Source organism: Epargyreus clarus, unplaced genomic scaffold (assembly GCF_041222505.1).
Source record: "Epargyreus clarus isolate Ecla_fem2 unplaced genomic scaffold, WU_Ecla_fem_2.2 ptg000023l, whole genome shotgun sequence".
Lineage (NCBI taxonomy): Eukaryota > Metazoa > Arthropoda > Insecta > Lepidoptera > Hesperiidae > Epargyreus > Epargyreus clarus.
In genome coordinates this window covers 9402762-9418972 of record NW_027332230.1, presented here as the reverse complement: position 1 = coordinate 9418972, position 16211 = coordinate 9402762, and the positions used below count along the sequence as shown (strand labels likewise).

Genomic DNA, 16211 nt, shown 5'->3' with positions numbered 1-16211 from the left:
ACATCATCTACTTTATTCTTAGGTATTATGAATGATCTGATCTCATTCTGTTTATATTAATGTAGTGCTCAATATATTAAGTAAATCCTAAATGAAATGAAAACTATTTACCTAAAATGATTACATAATGACGTATTTTTGTATTTTGTATGCTGTGTTATGGTTATAATTATAGTATCTTTTTTGCTAAAAGTATTAAAATGTAGTATACAATTTATTAGTAAGTTATCAAAACTGACTATTTTTCGTGGCAGTAGTAGTAGTAGTAGTTCTTGTTTTGTATTGATACCAAATCTACCTATTACGGCCTACTAACAGCTGTGTGCTGCTAACATTTGATTCAAAGGTGTAGCCATAGATTAGTAAAGATTACTCACTCCTAACAAGAAAATGTATCCAGTTTTGACAATTGAAACTGTCACTGTCTTCTATTTTCGTGTTTGAAAAATATTAAAAAAATGTAGTTTTTAGATCATTTACTAATGGAACAATATTTCTCCGCACTTTTTCTTAAATTTCGTGTTTTTGCACCACTTAACTTGTCGGCATTGTTCCGCGTAAATTACACCATGTCAGCCATTAAATGGCTGAGACAATGGTCAGCCGTTCAAGCCATTTAATGGCTTCCTTCAGTTACAAGGCGGTGAGATATCTATACTTATCTATGGGTGTAGCAAAGACCCTATACAAAGCTTCTAACTTTATTCTGAAGTTTAACAACAACGATTAACCATTAATTATATGTAAAAATGATGGCATTAAAAAAAAGACAAGTCTACTGAGTTTCTTACCGGATCTTCTCAGTAGAGGTCGCGTTTCGATCCGGTAGTAGTTTAAGAAAAATATTGTAACTGACAATTTATATGTGCTGTCGTTGGCCTATACAAAAATAAACAAGTAATTAATTTAAAAAATCAAAAACCCGACTGCACCAAAAAGACTGAAGTAGAATTTGCAAAAGCAGTGAAATAGGCATTTCATTATTTTTATCCAGAAAGCCAAATACAAAGTTTCATAGTAGGTGTATGCTTCAAAAACAAAAAAATGTTCAAACAATATTATCCTATTTTATTTTATCCTCGTAGTGTTCATTTACGCTATATAAAGAACCTATGTGTAAAATTCCAGCACGCTTAAGTTCAGCGGTTTCCCTTTGCGTTGATCTCTGGCACATCAACTCTCTCATTTAGTCAGACAGTCATCTCGATGTGTATATACGAGTATATATGTACTAGCTGACCCGGCAAACGTTGTGTTGCCATATAAATAAAACAATGTTAAGGATAAACAACCCTTATCACTTAGGTGTAAAAAATATAGATAGTGGCCGATTCTCAGACCTACTGAATATGTATATAAAATTTGGTGAAAATCGGTGAAGCCGTTTCGGAGGAGTACGGTTACTAACACGAGAATTTTATATATAAGATATATTATATAATGTATGTGTAATCTCCTCTTAATTTCCTTTATTTTGACACCCTCGATAGGTTTGGTTAACTTTTTTAAAACGTGTTACTATTTCGCGAAAAAATTCACCATTTACGGTCTATAAAATATATAACTTCAGTAAATCAAAGTTTCAGTCATTATTTTACCTCGTTAGAGGTAGCATTTCATTATTTTTATCCAACAAGCCTGATACAAAATGTCATAGTGTTTGCTTCAAAATTGACGATAGTTCAAATGAACTTTTAACCCTTATTTTACCCTCTACGGGTTTGATTTTTCGGAAGGAGATAAATAAGTACGTCCTTGTTCCTATCCAGAAAGCCAAATACAAAATTTTATAGTAGTTGCTTCAAAATTAACGGATTTCAAAAAAACTGTTTTCCCCTATTTTACCCTCTTAAGGGTAGAATTTCCAAAAGGCCTTTCTAAGTACTTATTCAAGCTATATAGAGAACCTGTGTGCAAAATTTCAGAACTGTAAAGTCCTTGGTTTAGGCTGTACGTTGATTTCTGAAAAATGAAAAAGTCATTTAGTTAGTCAGTCAGTCAGTCACCTTACTGTTTTATATATATACAAATATGTTTTTATAATCTCCGTTTAATTTCCTTTCATTTGATACCCTTCTCGATAGGTTCGGTTAACTTTTTTTTTTAAATGTGTTACTATTTCGCGCCAAAAATCCGCCATTTTGATTTTTTTTTACTAACACCTATCTAAGGACACTCGGGTCATTGAGACAAATATAATGACACTTTAACTGTTGAAATTCATCCAGCCGTTTGTTAGATCGAATCAAATAAAGAAAGACAAACATACAAGATACGCGCGAAAAACATAACCCTTCCTTGGCAGTCGGGTAAAAATAAATAAATAAACATCCTATGGGTTCATGCACAGGAGTTGATTACACATATTCATGTATGATATGATCACCAGATCGATGGCATATTCATTTAATATACCAACCACAAAAAGCCAGAAACGCATTACTTTCAAATTAGTTTTTCCATTTTATTTTTCATACTTCCATATCGAATATCATAAAGCAATTCCGTTTGGTTCTGAATGAAATGGCATGTAATTAGTGATCGAACATGTTATTACCTCTGTTTGTTAGAACTAGTGATTCAGTGCAGTGTAACGATTGCCCGATGGAAATGGAGCTTTCACATGAAAGCCAATTATCCACAATTTCTGTCAACTTTTGTTTGCGCTGATCCTTATTTACGCAGGACTGTTGGTTTTAGACGTTATACCTATTTGTAATCATATACCTACCTTCAATTTGTTTTGTGTTTCGTCAGCCGGTTGTTGAATTTAAAGTACATATGTAATACTATTAACATGTAAGGAAACTATCTCTACCGCTGCAAAACTTAAATTTAGAACTCTAAAATATAGATTACGACTACTTAATGACTTGTGATTTGAGATGCGACAAAATCTTATATATAAAATTCTCGTGTCACAATGTTAGTTGCCGTACTCCTCCGAAACGGCTTTACCGATTTCTACCAAATTTTATATGCATATTCAATAGGTCTGAGAATCGGCTACTATCTATTTTTCATACCCCTAAGTGATAAGGGTTGTTCACCCTTAACATTTTTCTATTTATAAGATACATAAATAAACCCAACGCCTACAACTTCGTAGGGTTCAAATGTGAAACTATGATTTTCTGCTAAGTAGGTACAAATTGCACTAAGGAACGAAGATTTTTGTCCAAAAGTAGAGCTAAACATATCGTCATCACTAAAATCTTCCTTAATTAAAATGCAGATTGCGAAATAGAATATGACTAGACAGAGGCAGAAATAATCTAAAAAGTCATGTGTAATATTTTGCACCTCTAACAAATAAGGCCTAGCTGCTTTATGTTGTATGGTAACGGAAATAACAAACGGGCATGCAGTCTACCTGTTTATACTCGTAGGTAGTCACTAACGAACAGAAACCTGTCATTAAATGCTATTAGTACGGGAACTATAACTGGAGTTGATTACAAATGCTTTGTTGCTTCTAAAGACCAAGTTTGTACGCATTACATATACATGTATGTGCCTTGTTACCTTCGAAGTAAAATACACCTACAACAACACTATTATATATAAAAAAAAATTGACGACGCGCATGGCGTAGCGTTCTCCATATCAATCTGATGTGGAAACAGTTCCGGGATTGATTCCCGGACAAACAGATATTTTAAATGATGAATTTCCTGTTCTGGGAGTGGGTGTTTGTGTGTTTATGAATGTGTCCATGGTACCCACGACACAGAGAAAAACTAGTGTGGGCTGTGAGTGTAGAAAGGACTTTTTATATTTATAGTGTGACGTTCATAATAATATGAAAGATTTTTTGTTACAGGGATCGAATTTTCAAACTAAACATGAGTGATATTAGTCAATCCCACTGTGAGGTGAGTGTTTTAATTGAATTTCACGAAATGCACTTAAGGGAACACTTTGAAAAAGATAAAAAATATTAAGCGAGCGGAGGTGAATTTAATGGGGCCTTTTTTCGTAGCGCGCGAGATTTATAATGCATCTTAACCTCACGTGAGGCTTCCTGGTTTCCACTTTAAAGTAACCGTCACCTTTTCAGAATGCCTTTTAAATTCCGCAAAAGCTTTTAAAGTGTAACTTACGTGCCTATTGGCAATTCGGGGTATTTAGTTCTTTTGTATTTTTTAATTTACTTTAGAAGATCGGTGAATGCTCGCTAATTTGACTTGTTTGGAAATAACTGTGTTTATTTTTGATCGAACTATTATTATTGAATTTGTGTCTTAATAGTGAATTTAGACAAATTCTATTTCCATAAGAATATAAAATCGTACAGATACTTGCTAGATATAAATAAAATGGAATAAGATATGCATTCCTGAAGTGTCCATTTAGTTTCTTCAATATTCGAACATTTTTCTTATCTCGGACATTTTTGCAAAGATAAATAAGCGTCACCTTTTTTAATAAAAACATGTTTAAGGTTTGTTTTATATTAATTTCAATGGTTTATTAAATTGATTTTACTTTATTTTAGCGAGATGCATTGCTACTCGAAGCGGGTAACGTAGCGCGATGCGTGAGTAAAGGCAAGTCAGAGCCATTCGAGTGCAGAAACCACATTCGAGTTTTGCAGCCACTCGGTGACGGCGAACGGTTGTACGTGTGTGGCACTAACGCACACAGCCCTAAGGACTGGGTCATATATGTAAGTATCTATTTGATAAATTATTTTAAATAGATGAAATATAACATCCCCTACCGGTATTTAATAGATCAACTCCCGTTAATAAAATCAATAAATCATACGACATTTTACAATTTCTTCACATTTTTACAAAATTTGAATAGATTGAATATTAATAATGGATGTTAAAAAAGTCGCAATAAGATCGTTTAGTTTTCGTGTAATGTTGATTTGTTAAAACGTTTTATCAACTTTATTTTAACCATTAAGCTGTGTACGAATTTGAACCATGATAAAGTGTATGTTTTATGAATATCTACGTTTAATATTTTATGAATCAGTTAAGGGTAGAGTCCAGTGCTCTACCGGTCACGTATTGCTATAGTTACATTATTAGACTAATATGTATCATAATAAATAACGCATATTATCGAATTTATTTTCCTTTGTCTCACACATACAGAGGTCGCATCTAAGATGTACATTTATAACACTAGGTAGGTGATTTGCGGAGAAACCTATTGGAGCGCAGGAATCACATTCGAGTGCATTTGCCACTGAATCTTGAGTCTTGACCCAATAAAGCCGCTTCAAGCATCTGGGTATATGGTTACAGAGACTATCGTAGAATACATGACACCTGAAACTATGTGTAGTGGAACTATGTGTAATAGAACTATGTGCAATGGAGCTAATGTTTGTTATTCTTTTAAAAATATACACTTCTTATTTAAATATTTATTGAACAAAAACACGTTACAAAAATACAGTAATTCGTAAACATCTGCAATAGTAAGAAACTGTGTCGCAGGTGTTTACGCCCATCCCGGGTAACACAGTAATGATATGTTCAATACACATTAATTTTCTTATTTTATATGTACGTACAATCTGAATATTTATAATAATATATGCAAAGTAAGCTATTTCGTAAATATATACATTATGATTGTAGATTGATATAAGTTATAAGTTAAATAGGGTAAATTGTTACTTTGTTTTCGAAAAAATCCCATTACATGTTGATTATAATTACCTAAGTATTTCGTAGGCCAGAACATAATCATATTTTGTTTTATTTTTCTTACAATTTTACTTATAGCAGCTTTGAACTAAAATTTAAAACAGAATATATATTTTTTCGCTACGTGGATGAATTGTTAAATTCAAATACTCGTAGTTACAAATATTGCTTCAGAATCAAATTGCTTTTGCGGTTAAAACCACACATGTTGTTTAGCTTTTGAACACGTACATACAAACGGACACGGTCTGAACCATAATTATTATTGTTACATGGAAGGTTGGCTAAATATTTATATCCTTTACACGCCCAACTGGCTAAATTACATTGTGTAACAGATGGTTCTGTTTGGCACCATTTTAGAACAGGTATTATACTAATGGCCGCTTTAAAACTTTTATACCTACAGACAATAATATTTATTAAAATTACATTATAATTATAATAATAATATTGTACAATATAATAATTATAGTTTAAAAACTAAAAACCATGCTAAAATTGCACAAGGAAAATCGTTAATCCTGATTTCTGACGATCCTGATAGGAATGGGATTAAATTATTAAAATCGTGTATTATCATCGGTTCTTGATAATTGTTTAAAATTTTAAATTAATCGGATTGTTCAAAGTGGGTAATAATCGAGTTCAAAGATTCCGTTACATACATACATATAAGCGTGTTAAAAAGCGTGGTAAAAATTGCACGCTCTCAGGGCATACACAGTGAAACCACTACCATTGTAAGCACCATAATTTTATGTACCTATTTTTTTAGAAATAAATTATTGATTTCATGTAACGTATCAGACTCGGGCCGTATCAGACAAAATAATAGCGGTCTGTGCAATATGTATGGACATTGAGTGTATTTACATATTATATCCGTAAAACAAACTCGCAAAAACGGGCCGTGCCTGTCAAAATATAAAAATGTAATTATTTAAGAGTATATTAATTTAGTATTTTTTTCACATTACTTAACGTTTTTGATCGGATATAACTTTCACACGACACGTCCAATGTAGATATAAATGCCTTTTTGTTTAACGAACGTTCGTCCCGCCCAGTTGAACCTGACTCACCTCCCGCGGCACGAGTACGTGCCAGGAGTGGGTCTTGGCGTGGCCAAGTGCCCGTACGACCCAGCGGACAACAGCACGGCGGTGTGGGTCACGCGGGGCAACCCCGGTGGCCTGCCAGCGCTCTACGCGGGCACCAACGCGGAGTTCACCAAGGCCGACCCCGTAATATTCCGTAACGACCTCTTCGATTTCCGGACGGGTCAGAAGAGGTTCAATTTCAAACGGACGCTCAAATACGACTCGAAATGGTTAGACAGTACGTAATTTTTAATTATTTTATACTTTATTTTTATTAAATGCTTTAGTAGCTTGTCAATTAATCGCTTGTTTTCATTTCAAGCCGTGTACTCATTAGCGAATTGTAATAGCCACTGTGAAAAAATAATATAAAATAAAATTAAGGCGAGCCTACGCAAAACGCAAACTCATTTTGCAACTGTAATAACTGTTGCATGTTATAGTTACCAATAACCATATTATGTATGTGGCTTACGTTACTAGCTGTAACTAACGTTTACAGTAAATAAACTATAACTATAATTATTGTGTGTACGTTGTTCGCTCGCGCTGGCTCGTAGCGACCATCATGCGTACACGTTACCTTAGCACGTTACTATATCAGTTCGGCACTGTAACAGCTCGTTAATGAGAGCCCGGCCTAACTGACGGCCTCCTTTCATGTATAATCGCTTTGTGGGGAATACGTTCCTTCAATATTCAATCACGTAACATTCATTACGCACTTCACTCGCAGTAATATCCTGCTGAAGTTCAACGTGATTTGATTTTCGCCTGACGTCCTAGCAGGCTTCATTATCCCTACCTAGCTTTTTAAAGTACTTGCCACTTTGTTCCAGAAACCAATTTCGTGGGATCGTTCGACGTAGGAGAATATGTCCTGTTCTTTTTTCGGGAAACCGCCGTCGAGTTTATGAACTGTGGGAAGGCAGTATATTCCCGGGTGGCCAGGGTATGCAAACAAGATACGGGCGGCAAGCACATTCTGAATCAAAATTGGGCCACTTATTTGAAGGCAAGGCTTAACTGCAGCATACCTGGAGAGTTTCCATTCTATTTCGATGAAATACGTAAGTATTAGATTGCTTTCAAAGTTTAGTTACATGTTTCATTGACTAAGGGGGGTAACACATGAGCGACAATCGTGACAGACGGCCTGTCGTCAGTAATTGCCGGTAACCGTCGGCTGCAGTCGTCGCCCGTATCCGTAACACTAAATACATAGTAAAATGAATATATCGATTTAATAAGTACGTAATATATTTACATTATTTTATTAATGAAAAAGTTGCCGGTTGCAAGCGCTTTTAAAATATGTATTTATATTAAACATAATGAAGATAAATATAATAAACAAGAAATTTCTTAATAAACCTTCTAATAGACGGCATACCTACGCGAAAGAAAAAAGGGTGATGAAATATTAATTTTTATTCAGAGAGCGTATACCAAATGCCGGAAGATCCGACCCGGTTCTATGCGGCATTCACGACGGGCGCGAGCGACGGGCTCGTCGGCTCCGCTATCTGCACATACACCATGGATGATATACAGGACGCCTTCGCCGGAAGATTTAAGGAGCAAGTTTGTATTGTTTTGTTCGGATTAATTTTTATTCAGAGAGCATATACCAAATGCTGGAAGGTCCGACCCGGTTCTACGCGGCATTCACGACGGGCGCGAGCGACGGGCTCGTCGGCTCCGCTATCTGCACATATACCATGGATGATATACAGGACGCCTTTGCTGGAAGATTTAAGAATAAAGTTTGTATTGTTTAGTTTGGTTTTATTTCTATTCAAACAGTGTATACCAGATGCCGGAAGATCCGACCCGGTTCTACGCGGCATTCACGACGGGCTCGTCGGCTCCACTATCTGCCCATACACCATGGATGATCTACAGGGTGCCTTCACTGGGAGATTATTCAAATAGGAGGACCATATGTGTTTCACTGACAAATTTCAGATACTATTTATTTTGCCCTTTTAGCATAGGGTTTTGGATCCCCTCTCCCCTATAACTAATATTATATCTTGTCGCAGTGGTCACCAAAGGAATTTGTCATTGCACAGGTCCAGGTTTCCAACTTCGATTATAATAAGCTTTTCCTAATGATGTATGTTTATAGCACCAAAAGAAATCTTAATTAATTTAACTCGGAATCAAATTATCTCCACGCACATAATAATATATTGACTACAATGAGATTGCTTTTCCGAAAACTTTTATTGTGTGTTCATTACGATGTTTACATTTAATATCCTGATTGTGATATTGTCTAATTAATTTTAAAGTTATTTACTTGTTACTTTATACTTGAACAAATTTAATATCGCAGCTAAATCCGATAACAAGCGTTTACTTCGCTGAAAGTTTTATTCACACGCGCGATAAGTTGACTTTTCTATTGAGTTGGTTCAACTCCATACAAAGTGTTCGCATAAGTTTAGCGAAAAAGGTCTTAAATTGCTTTTTGGATGTAGGCCACCTCGAGCTCGGCGTGGCTGCCTGTGTTACGTGCGCGAGTACCTGAACCCAGGCCGGGTACTTGCGTCAACAGTACCGAAGCTCTACCGGATAGCGTGTTGAATTTTATCAGGTAAGGAATTTACTAATCTATCTTCTATCTAAATATATATAACTCAAAGGTGACTGACTGACGTAGTGATCTTTCAACGCACAGCCCAAACCACTGGACGGGTCGGGCTGAAATTTGGCATGCAGGTAGATGTTATGACGTAGGCATCCGCTAAGAAAGGATTTTGATAATTCCTACCCCCAAGGGGATAAAATAGGGGATGAAAATATTACTTCGTAACGCGAGCGAAGCCGCGGGCAAAAGCTCGTGTCTTTATATGTTTTGTTGAAGCCTGTTGGGTAATGTCGCCTGAGCGATAGTGCGTAGAGCTACCATTTTGTTGCTTAAGGTTAACAAGATACTTAAGTCACTTCAGCACAGTTTTGTTGTTTGAGCGACCGATGAATATGTCAACAACAACAACAAATATCTCAACAGTCTATTGTCTACACGTTATATAGATTCTTAAGCTACTATGGTCATCGAGCAACTTTGACAGTCGCGTTAACCACAATTTAATCGCTAAACTACCAGTTACTCAAGCGATACTAGCCAAGGGGGGGCCTAAGGTGTTATCACATTTTTTAGTTATGGATTGATTTGATTTTCAAACCATAATTTATAACGAATAAATGTGTGGCAATATACAAGCGCAATTTATAAAAAGGTGAAGAACACTCCACATATATTTTTTAATTTTAATTAAGTATCTTGTTATGCTGTCAGTACCGGTAATTAATGAGTACAATAACGATATGCTTGAAATTTGTAATAGCTAAAAAAATAATTTTGTGATCTCTAGCGAAAAATTATTGGGAAATACTATGTTAAGTTATGTACCAAATTGATGATCATTAAGGTCGTCCTAGGCGTTCTTGGGCGTAATTGTCAAATGATAAATTAATTAAATAAATCAATCATTTATTTGACTTGATTTGATTGAATTGAATCTTAAATTTACAACAAGTCTACCACATTGGGCGTGCAAAATTTATCTATCTTGTTCACATAGATATCCTACTGACGTAGCTTGTTCATGATTACGTGGCAAAGTCAGATATTTGTCGTACAGGAATCATCAAAATTAAAATTACATAATTTATACCATAAGGACTTAATTGCAGCGATTCAATTTGTTACAAAACGCTTAAGTACAAAACTATTTCTACAAGTTCATATGAATAGGAAGGAAAACGCGCTCGTCTGCCAAAATCCCATAAGAACAAAATTAGGTTAGTGGATATTGTGGATAACGAGAACATTTCATCTTGTTCCCTCAAGACTATGTTACGTTACATTAATTCGTGATGTGTAGGGATGGTGATTCCTTCCGAAAAAGATCGGTTCTTGAATCGATTCAAATCGAAGACTGATAAATCTATTGAGAAAAAATCGAGGACTAAAGAATCAATTCTTCAAAAGCCGATCATCGATTTATTCAGAAGCGAAACTAGCGAAAACAAGGTCATCAGGACCATAATAATCACTGAAAGAAATGCGTAACCGTCAGTAAAAAATGTATTTCCATTTGTTAATATTCAATCAAATTCGCTCAACTTCAATTCTAGGATGAAATATCGATTCACTGAAACGATCCACTACTGGAGTTAGATTAAAAATATCGATTTTTTGATCGATTATTCGATTAATCCATCTCAGATCGCCATCCCTACATGACGTGTTCTCTTAATTGGGTCACACACGTATCTCCGTTAATTGACGAAACAGTTCAAAATTGGATCTAATTCACTACTAATTCAGACACCACGTCAGTGCAAATCTGTGTTGATTAAACTTGTCGTTATTGCATTATATGTATCGCTCAGATATAATAATGTTGACAGAGTATAATACTCGTATATTAAATTTATGTGAATTTAATACCTACCAAGCATCCATCTGATTAAAAGTAAGCGCCATGGACAATCGATAACACTCTCAAATAAGATACAGTCCAATCTGAGATAAACCACAGATGTTATCCCTGAGGAGTAAGTTTTAACGACCCGTATAAGTATGTCTCACTTACCATACTTGAGTTTCAAGTATTTTGCTAGATATATTAGTTTAACATAATGTAAATAATGTTGTAGCCTTTCCCGTCTGAGAAACGTTTTTTTATGTTAGACTTTCTCTGCCGGTAGCCGGTAGTATCGTTCTAAAATATAAGAAAGAAGTCATGAGAGGTATAATTATTACAAGAACGATGTTATGTACACAAATTATGTTTTAATCTAGTTACTGTTGTTGCGGTTCAACAGCGCAAAGGAATCCTATTAGGGACTATAATTACGAATGTAAGGCGTTTATGTTCTGAAGGGTATTAAAACAGCAATGTAGCACTGTTTTGTTCGGGTTTGAAGAATGTCGTAAAGCAGCCGTACGTATATAGGACGTTTTAAATCACTTCTCGCGAGTAACAAATCTGCAAACAAACAGTGTAATTATTGTGGTAAGGTAACAAATTACTATGTCTGCTAGTGAGTATTTAACATAAGGTTTATAAAGATGGTAGATCCGTCGTTGTTCGCCTCAGAAGCTCATGTTATTCTTGAATGTAAGGGCGAGACTTATACGAAGCATTCCAAAGTACTTTGTGGGTGATCTCAGTTAGGAATCCAATTTATTGATTGCACACGGCAATGAACGGCACTTGGTACTAACCATTAGGTGGAACTACATGTTCATTTTACATGTTCTTCTGCTACTTCTCTGCGGTTGATTGCACATGGCAATGAGTTGCACTTGGTACTTACCAGGTAGACTACATTTTCCCTTGCTACGTTTATAATGTAAGGTGTTCGTAGTATTAGCATCTGCTTTCATAAGATTAACATGTTTGTTTGCTCCGTCATTAATGTTAGGTTAGGTTAGGTTCGCAGTATTAGCAGCTATCATAAGATTTTCTTTGCAGGTCCCATCCACTGATGGACTCAGCGGTGCGCCACGAAGGTGATGCGCCGGCGTTTTATAAGCGCGACCTCGTGCTCACCACACTGGTTGTTGACCGACAAACAGTCGATATGCTGGCTGATGATATCACCTACACCGTGTTCTACGCTGGCACCAGTGAGTTTCTAAAAAATATCTACATATTAATATAAACATGTCAATTTAATATAAAAATACAAAACAATTTAGTTTAACAATAATTGAATTTGTAGCCTAAAATTAATAGTGCCTATTTATATAGGTAAGAATCTCTTTTAATATTTTTCTTTTGTCTTGTTACCCATAAAATCAGATTAGTGCACGGTAGGTAAGAAATATGTACCTATAGGTAGTTTTCTAGTTTAGATTCAGTATTCTGGTAACAATGTACAATGATAGGTACCTATGATTTATCTTAAATATTTACAACCCGTATCGTGTTTGAGTAAACACATATACACACATTTGCATTGCCTGTACGTTAAATCTATTACATGAAAATAGATATATATGAGAAACTAATGAAATTAGTAATAACCAGGCACAGGTGAAGTGTACAAGATAGTGCAATGGGCGGGCGGCGGTTCCCGCGTGGCGGACGTGTGGCGGGCGGCGGGTGATGAGCCGGTGCGTGCGCTCGCGCTCTCGCGACACTCGCACGCGCTCTACCTCGCCACCGACAACAGGATACGACAGCTGCCGTTACGCGCCTGCACTCATAGGTAAGTTGATATATTGCATATAAGCGGAGTGTATTTAATTAAGATAGTGCAATAGGCGGGCGGTGGTTCCCGCGTGGCGGACGTGTGGCGGGCAGCGGGTGACGAGCCAGTACGTGCGCTCGCGCTCTCGCGACACTCGCACGCGCTCTACCTCGCCACCGACAACAGGATACGACAGCTGCCGTTACGCGCCTGCACTCATAGGTAAGTTGATATATTGCATATAAGCGGAGTGTATTTAATTAAGATAGTGCAATAGGCGGGCGGTGGTTCCCGCGTGGCGGACGTGTGGCGGGCAGCGGGTGACGAGCCAGTACGTGCGCTCGCGCTCTCGCGACACTCGCACGCGCTCTACCTCGCCACCGACAACAGGATACGACAGCTGCCGTTACGCGCCTGCACTCATAGGTAAGTTGATATATTGCATATAAGCGGAGTGTATTTAATTAAGATAGTGCAATAGGCGGGCGGTGGTTCCCGCGTGGCGGACGTGTGGCGGGCAGCGGGTGACGAGCCAGTACGTGCGCTCGCGCTCTCGCGACACTCGCACGCGCTCTACCTCGCCACCGACAACAGGATACGACAGCTGCCGTTACGCGCCTGCACTCATAGGTAAGTTGATATATTGCATATAAGCGGAGTGTATTTAATTAAGATAGTGCAATAGGCGGGCGGTGGTTCCCGCGTGGCGGACGTGTGGCGGGCAGCGGGTGACGAGCCAGTACGTGCGCTCGCGCTCTCGCGACACTCGCACGCGCTCTACCTCGCCACCGACAACAGGATACGACAGCTGCCGTTACGCGCCTGCACTCATAGGTAAGTTGATATATTGCATATAAGCGGAGTGTATTTAATTAAGATAGTGCAATAGGCGGGCGGTGGTTCCCGCGTGGCGGACGTGTGGCGGGCAGCGGGTGACGAGCCAGTACGTGCGCTCGCGCTCTCGCGACACTCGCACGCGCTCTACCTCGCCACCGACAACAGGATACGACAGCTGCCGTTACGCGCCTGCACTCATAGGTAAGTTGATATATTGCATATAAGCGGAGTGTATTTAATTAAGATAGTGCAATAGGCGGGCGGTGGTTCCCGCGTGGCGGACGTGTGGCGGGCAGCGGGTGACGAGCCAGTACGTGCGCTCGCGCTCTCGCGACACTCGCACGCGCTCTACCTCGCCACCGACAACAGGATACGACAGCTGCCGTTACGCGCCTGCACTCATAGGTAAGTTGATATATTGCATATAAGCGGAGTGTATTTAATTAAGATAGTGCAATAGGCGGGCGGTGGTTCCCGCGTGGCGGACGTGTGGCGGGCAGCGGGTGACGAGCCAGTACGTGCGCTCGCGCTCTCGCGACACTCGCACGCGCTCTACCTCGCCACCGACAACAGGATACGACAGCTGCCGTTACGCGCTTGCACTCATAGATAAGTCGGTTATATTAGATTAGATCCATGCGGAGTATATACTGAATGCAATATTATGCTGCAGTGGAAGAGTGGTATGTAAATAGGTTTTGATGAGACTAGTGAGAAATTAATCGATGTTAGGAGTGATAAAGTCTTTAATGATTAACATGTTTGTAATCGAACGACATTGGTAGGCTTCTCCTATATAGAGTTCCACTTAATATCTTATTAAATACTTCTTTGCTTAGGAAAGTCGGTTAAAAATACTTTTTTCATTTTCCTTCAAATAGGTACGACAGTTGCGTCCGTTGCGTCCTAGACCCGTACTGCGGGTGGGACAAGGAAGTGGGAGCATGCCGGCCCTACACCCCAGGCCTGCTGCACGACGCGACCAACTCAACGCCGTCAATATGCGAGGCCAGTGCACCGTTGCGTACCGTACGTGCAGGCTTCGGCCAGAGTGTGCACCTGGCGGCCTTCGGGAAGACGCCCGAAGCGCTAAAGGATCAGATTGTCGCGTGGTACCACCACTCCAGGGAGAAGGGACGATACAAGATTATTTATAAGTATGTATTTTTTGTTATTACAATATTTTTAATATTAATGTTTTAGTGCAAATCGCAAGTCACGAAAACAAAGGATTAAGTCGTCATTGTTGTAAAAGGGAGCGGGGATCTATATTTAAGGTTTGTTTAAGATACCATTTTGCACGATAACAACCTGTAACATAAAACTGTAGGGTGAATAACGAAGTAATTTCCTATTGTTCAAGATTATGGAAATAAAGACTTAGCTCCTTACATACTTTAACTAAAAAACAAACAACAAAGATCGTCACTTAGTTGTTTATTGTTCGGTTCCATATTCTGTTCTAGTCTGTGCGTTTGTCAGATTTCCGGGGCGTAAGAGTATAGTAGTATGTCAACTTCTGTAACATAAAAGAGGAAAACAGCTGAAACGGCGCAGTATTTTTATTGGTTTCCGTGTCCACGATTATGAGAAGTAAAGACTTATCGTCACATAGGTACATAGTTCCGTCACAAAGGCATAACTCGTCACTTAGTTCGTCATTGTTGTAGCTAGGATGTTTTGTTTTTGTTTTTCTAAATTCACATGCACGAAAAATACGTTAACTATACATAACAAGATGTAAATAAAAAAACTTATCGACGTATAGGTGCCCCTGCTTAGTTTGGTAAGTAAGGCATAACTCGTCACTTAGTTCTATTTAAGATTTTTTATTATAAATTTCTGTGCAGGAAAAGCTTAATCGACGCAGTTTACTATAACTGTGTCGCGTCTAACATTGCGAAAATAAAAGCTTATTGACACATAGCTGCTTAGTTCAGGAACAAAGGCATAACTCGTCACTTAGTTGTCATTGTTTGTGGCTTGGTGGTTCTGTTTAACTTTTTTATAAATATCTGTGTAAGAACAGTTACTGCTAAATCGACGCAGTGACGATGAAATTTACTCGCGTCCAAGATTGGGAAAATTAAAACTTATCGACGCATAGGTGCGTCTGCTTAGTTCCCTATAACTCGTCACTTAGTACCTCAGTCACATAGTTTTTTTTTTTTTATATAATAAAGGAGTAGCAGACGAGCATGCAGTCCACCTGATAGTAAGTGGCTACTGCCGCCCATGGCCATCTATAATCAACCCCAGATAGGATTAGATATTCCTACCTGAGGTCAACCACATACGCCGCTACCCCTGAAGACTAAGCTGGAACGCCTCGGAAAAGTCTGTCTCCCTTACCACACCCTTCAAACCGTTACACAGCAGCGTC

General features: G+C 38.1%; 2 protein-coding genes across 3 annotated transcripts in view; one reads left to right on the top strand and one right to left on the bottom strand.

Annotated features, from left to right (window-relative positions):
* The window catches only part of LOC140751477 (semaphorin-2A), a 90426-nt gene that overhangs the window by 67173 nt on the left and 7042 nt on the right, over window positions 1-16211 (top strand). The window contains exons 3-11 of the mRNA XM_073085351.1: window positions 3824-3875; window positions 4499-4669; window positions 6743-7013; window positions 7615-7845; window positions 8214-8359; window positions 9262-9377; window positions 12271-12425; window positions 12829-13009; window positions 14710-14985. Of these exons, the coding sequence (XP_072941452.1) occupies window positions 3824-3875; window positions 4499-4669; window positions 6743-7013; window positions 7615-7845; window positions 8214-8359; window positions 9262-9377; window positions 12271-12425; window positions 12829-13009; window positions 14710-14985 (1599 nt within the window). The remainder of the gene's footprint in view (window positions 1-3823; window positions 3876-4498; window positions 4670-6742; window positions 7014-7614; window positions 7846-8213; window positions 8360-9261; window positions 9378-12270; window positions 12426-12828; window positions 13010-14709; window positions 14986-16211) is intronic.
* The window catches only part of Gasz (ankyrin repeat, SAM and basic leucine zipper domain-containing protein 1), a 204145-nt gene continuing 188922 nt past the window's right edge, over window positions 989-16211 (bottom strand). For both annotated transcript variants that reach the window (XM_073085343.1, XM_073085346.1), the window contains one exon: window positions 989-1179. In XM_073085343.1, coding sequence (XP_072941444.1) covers window positions 1140-1179 — 40 coding nt within the window. In that variant the 3' untranslated portion in view covers window positions 989-1139. The remainder of the gene's footprint in view (window positions 1180-16211) is intronic.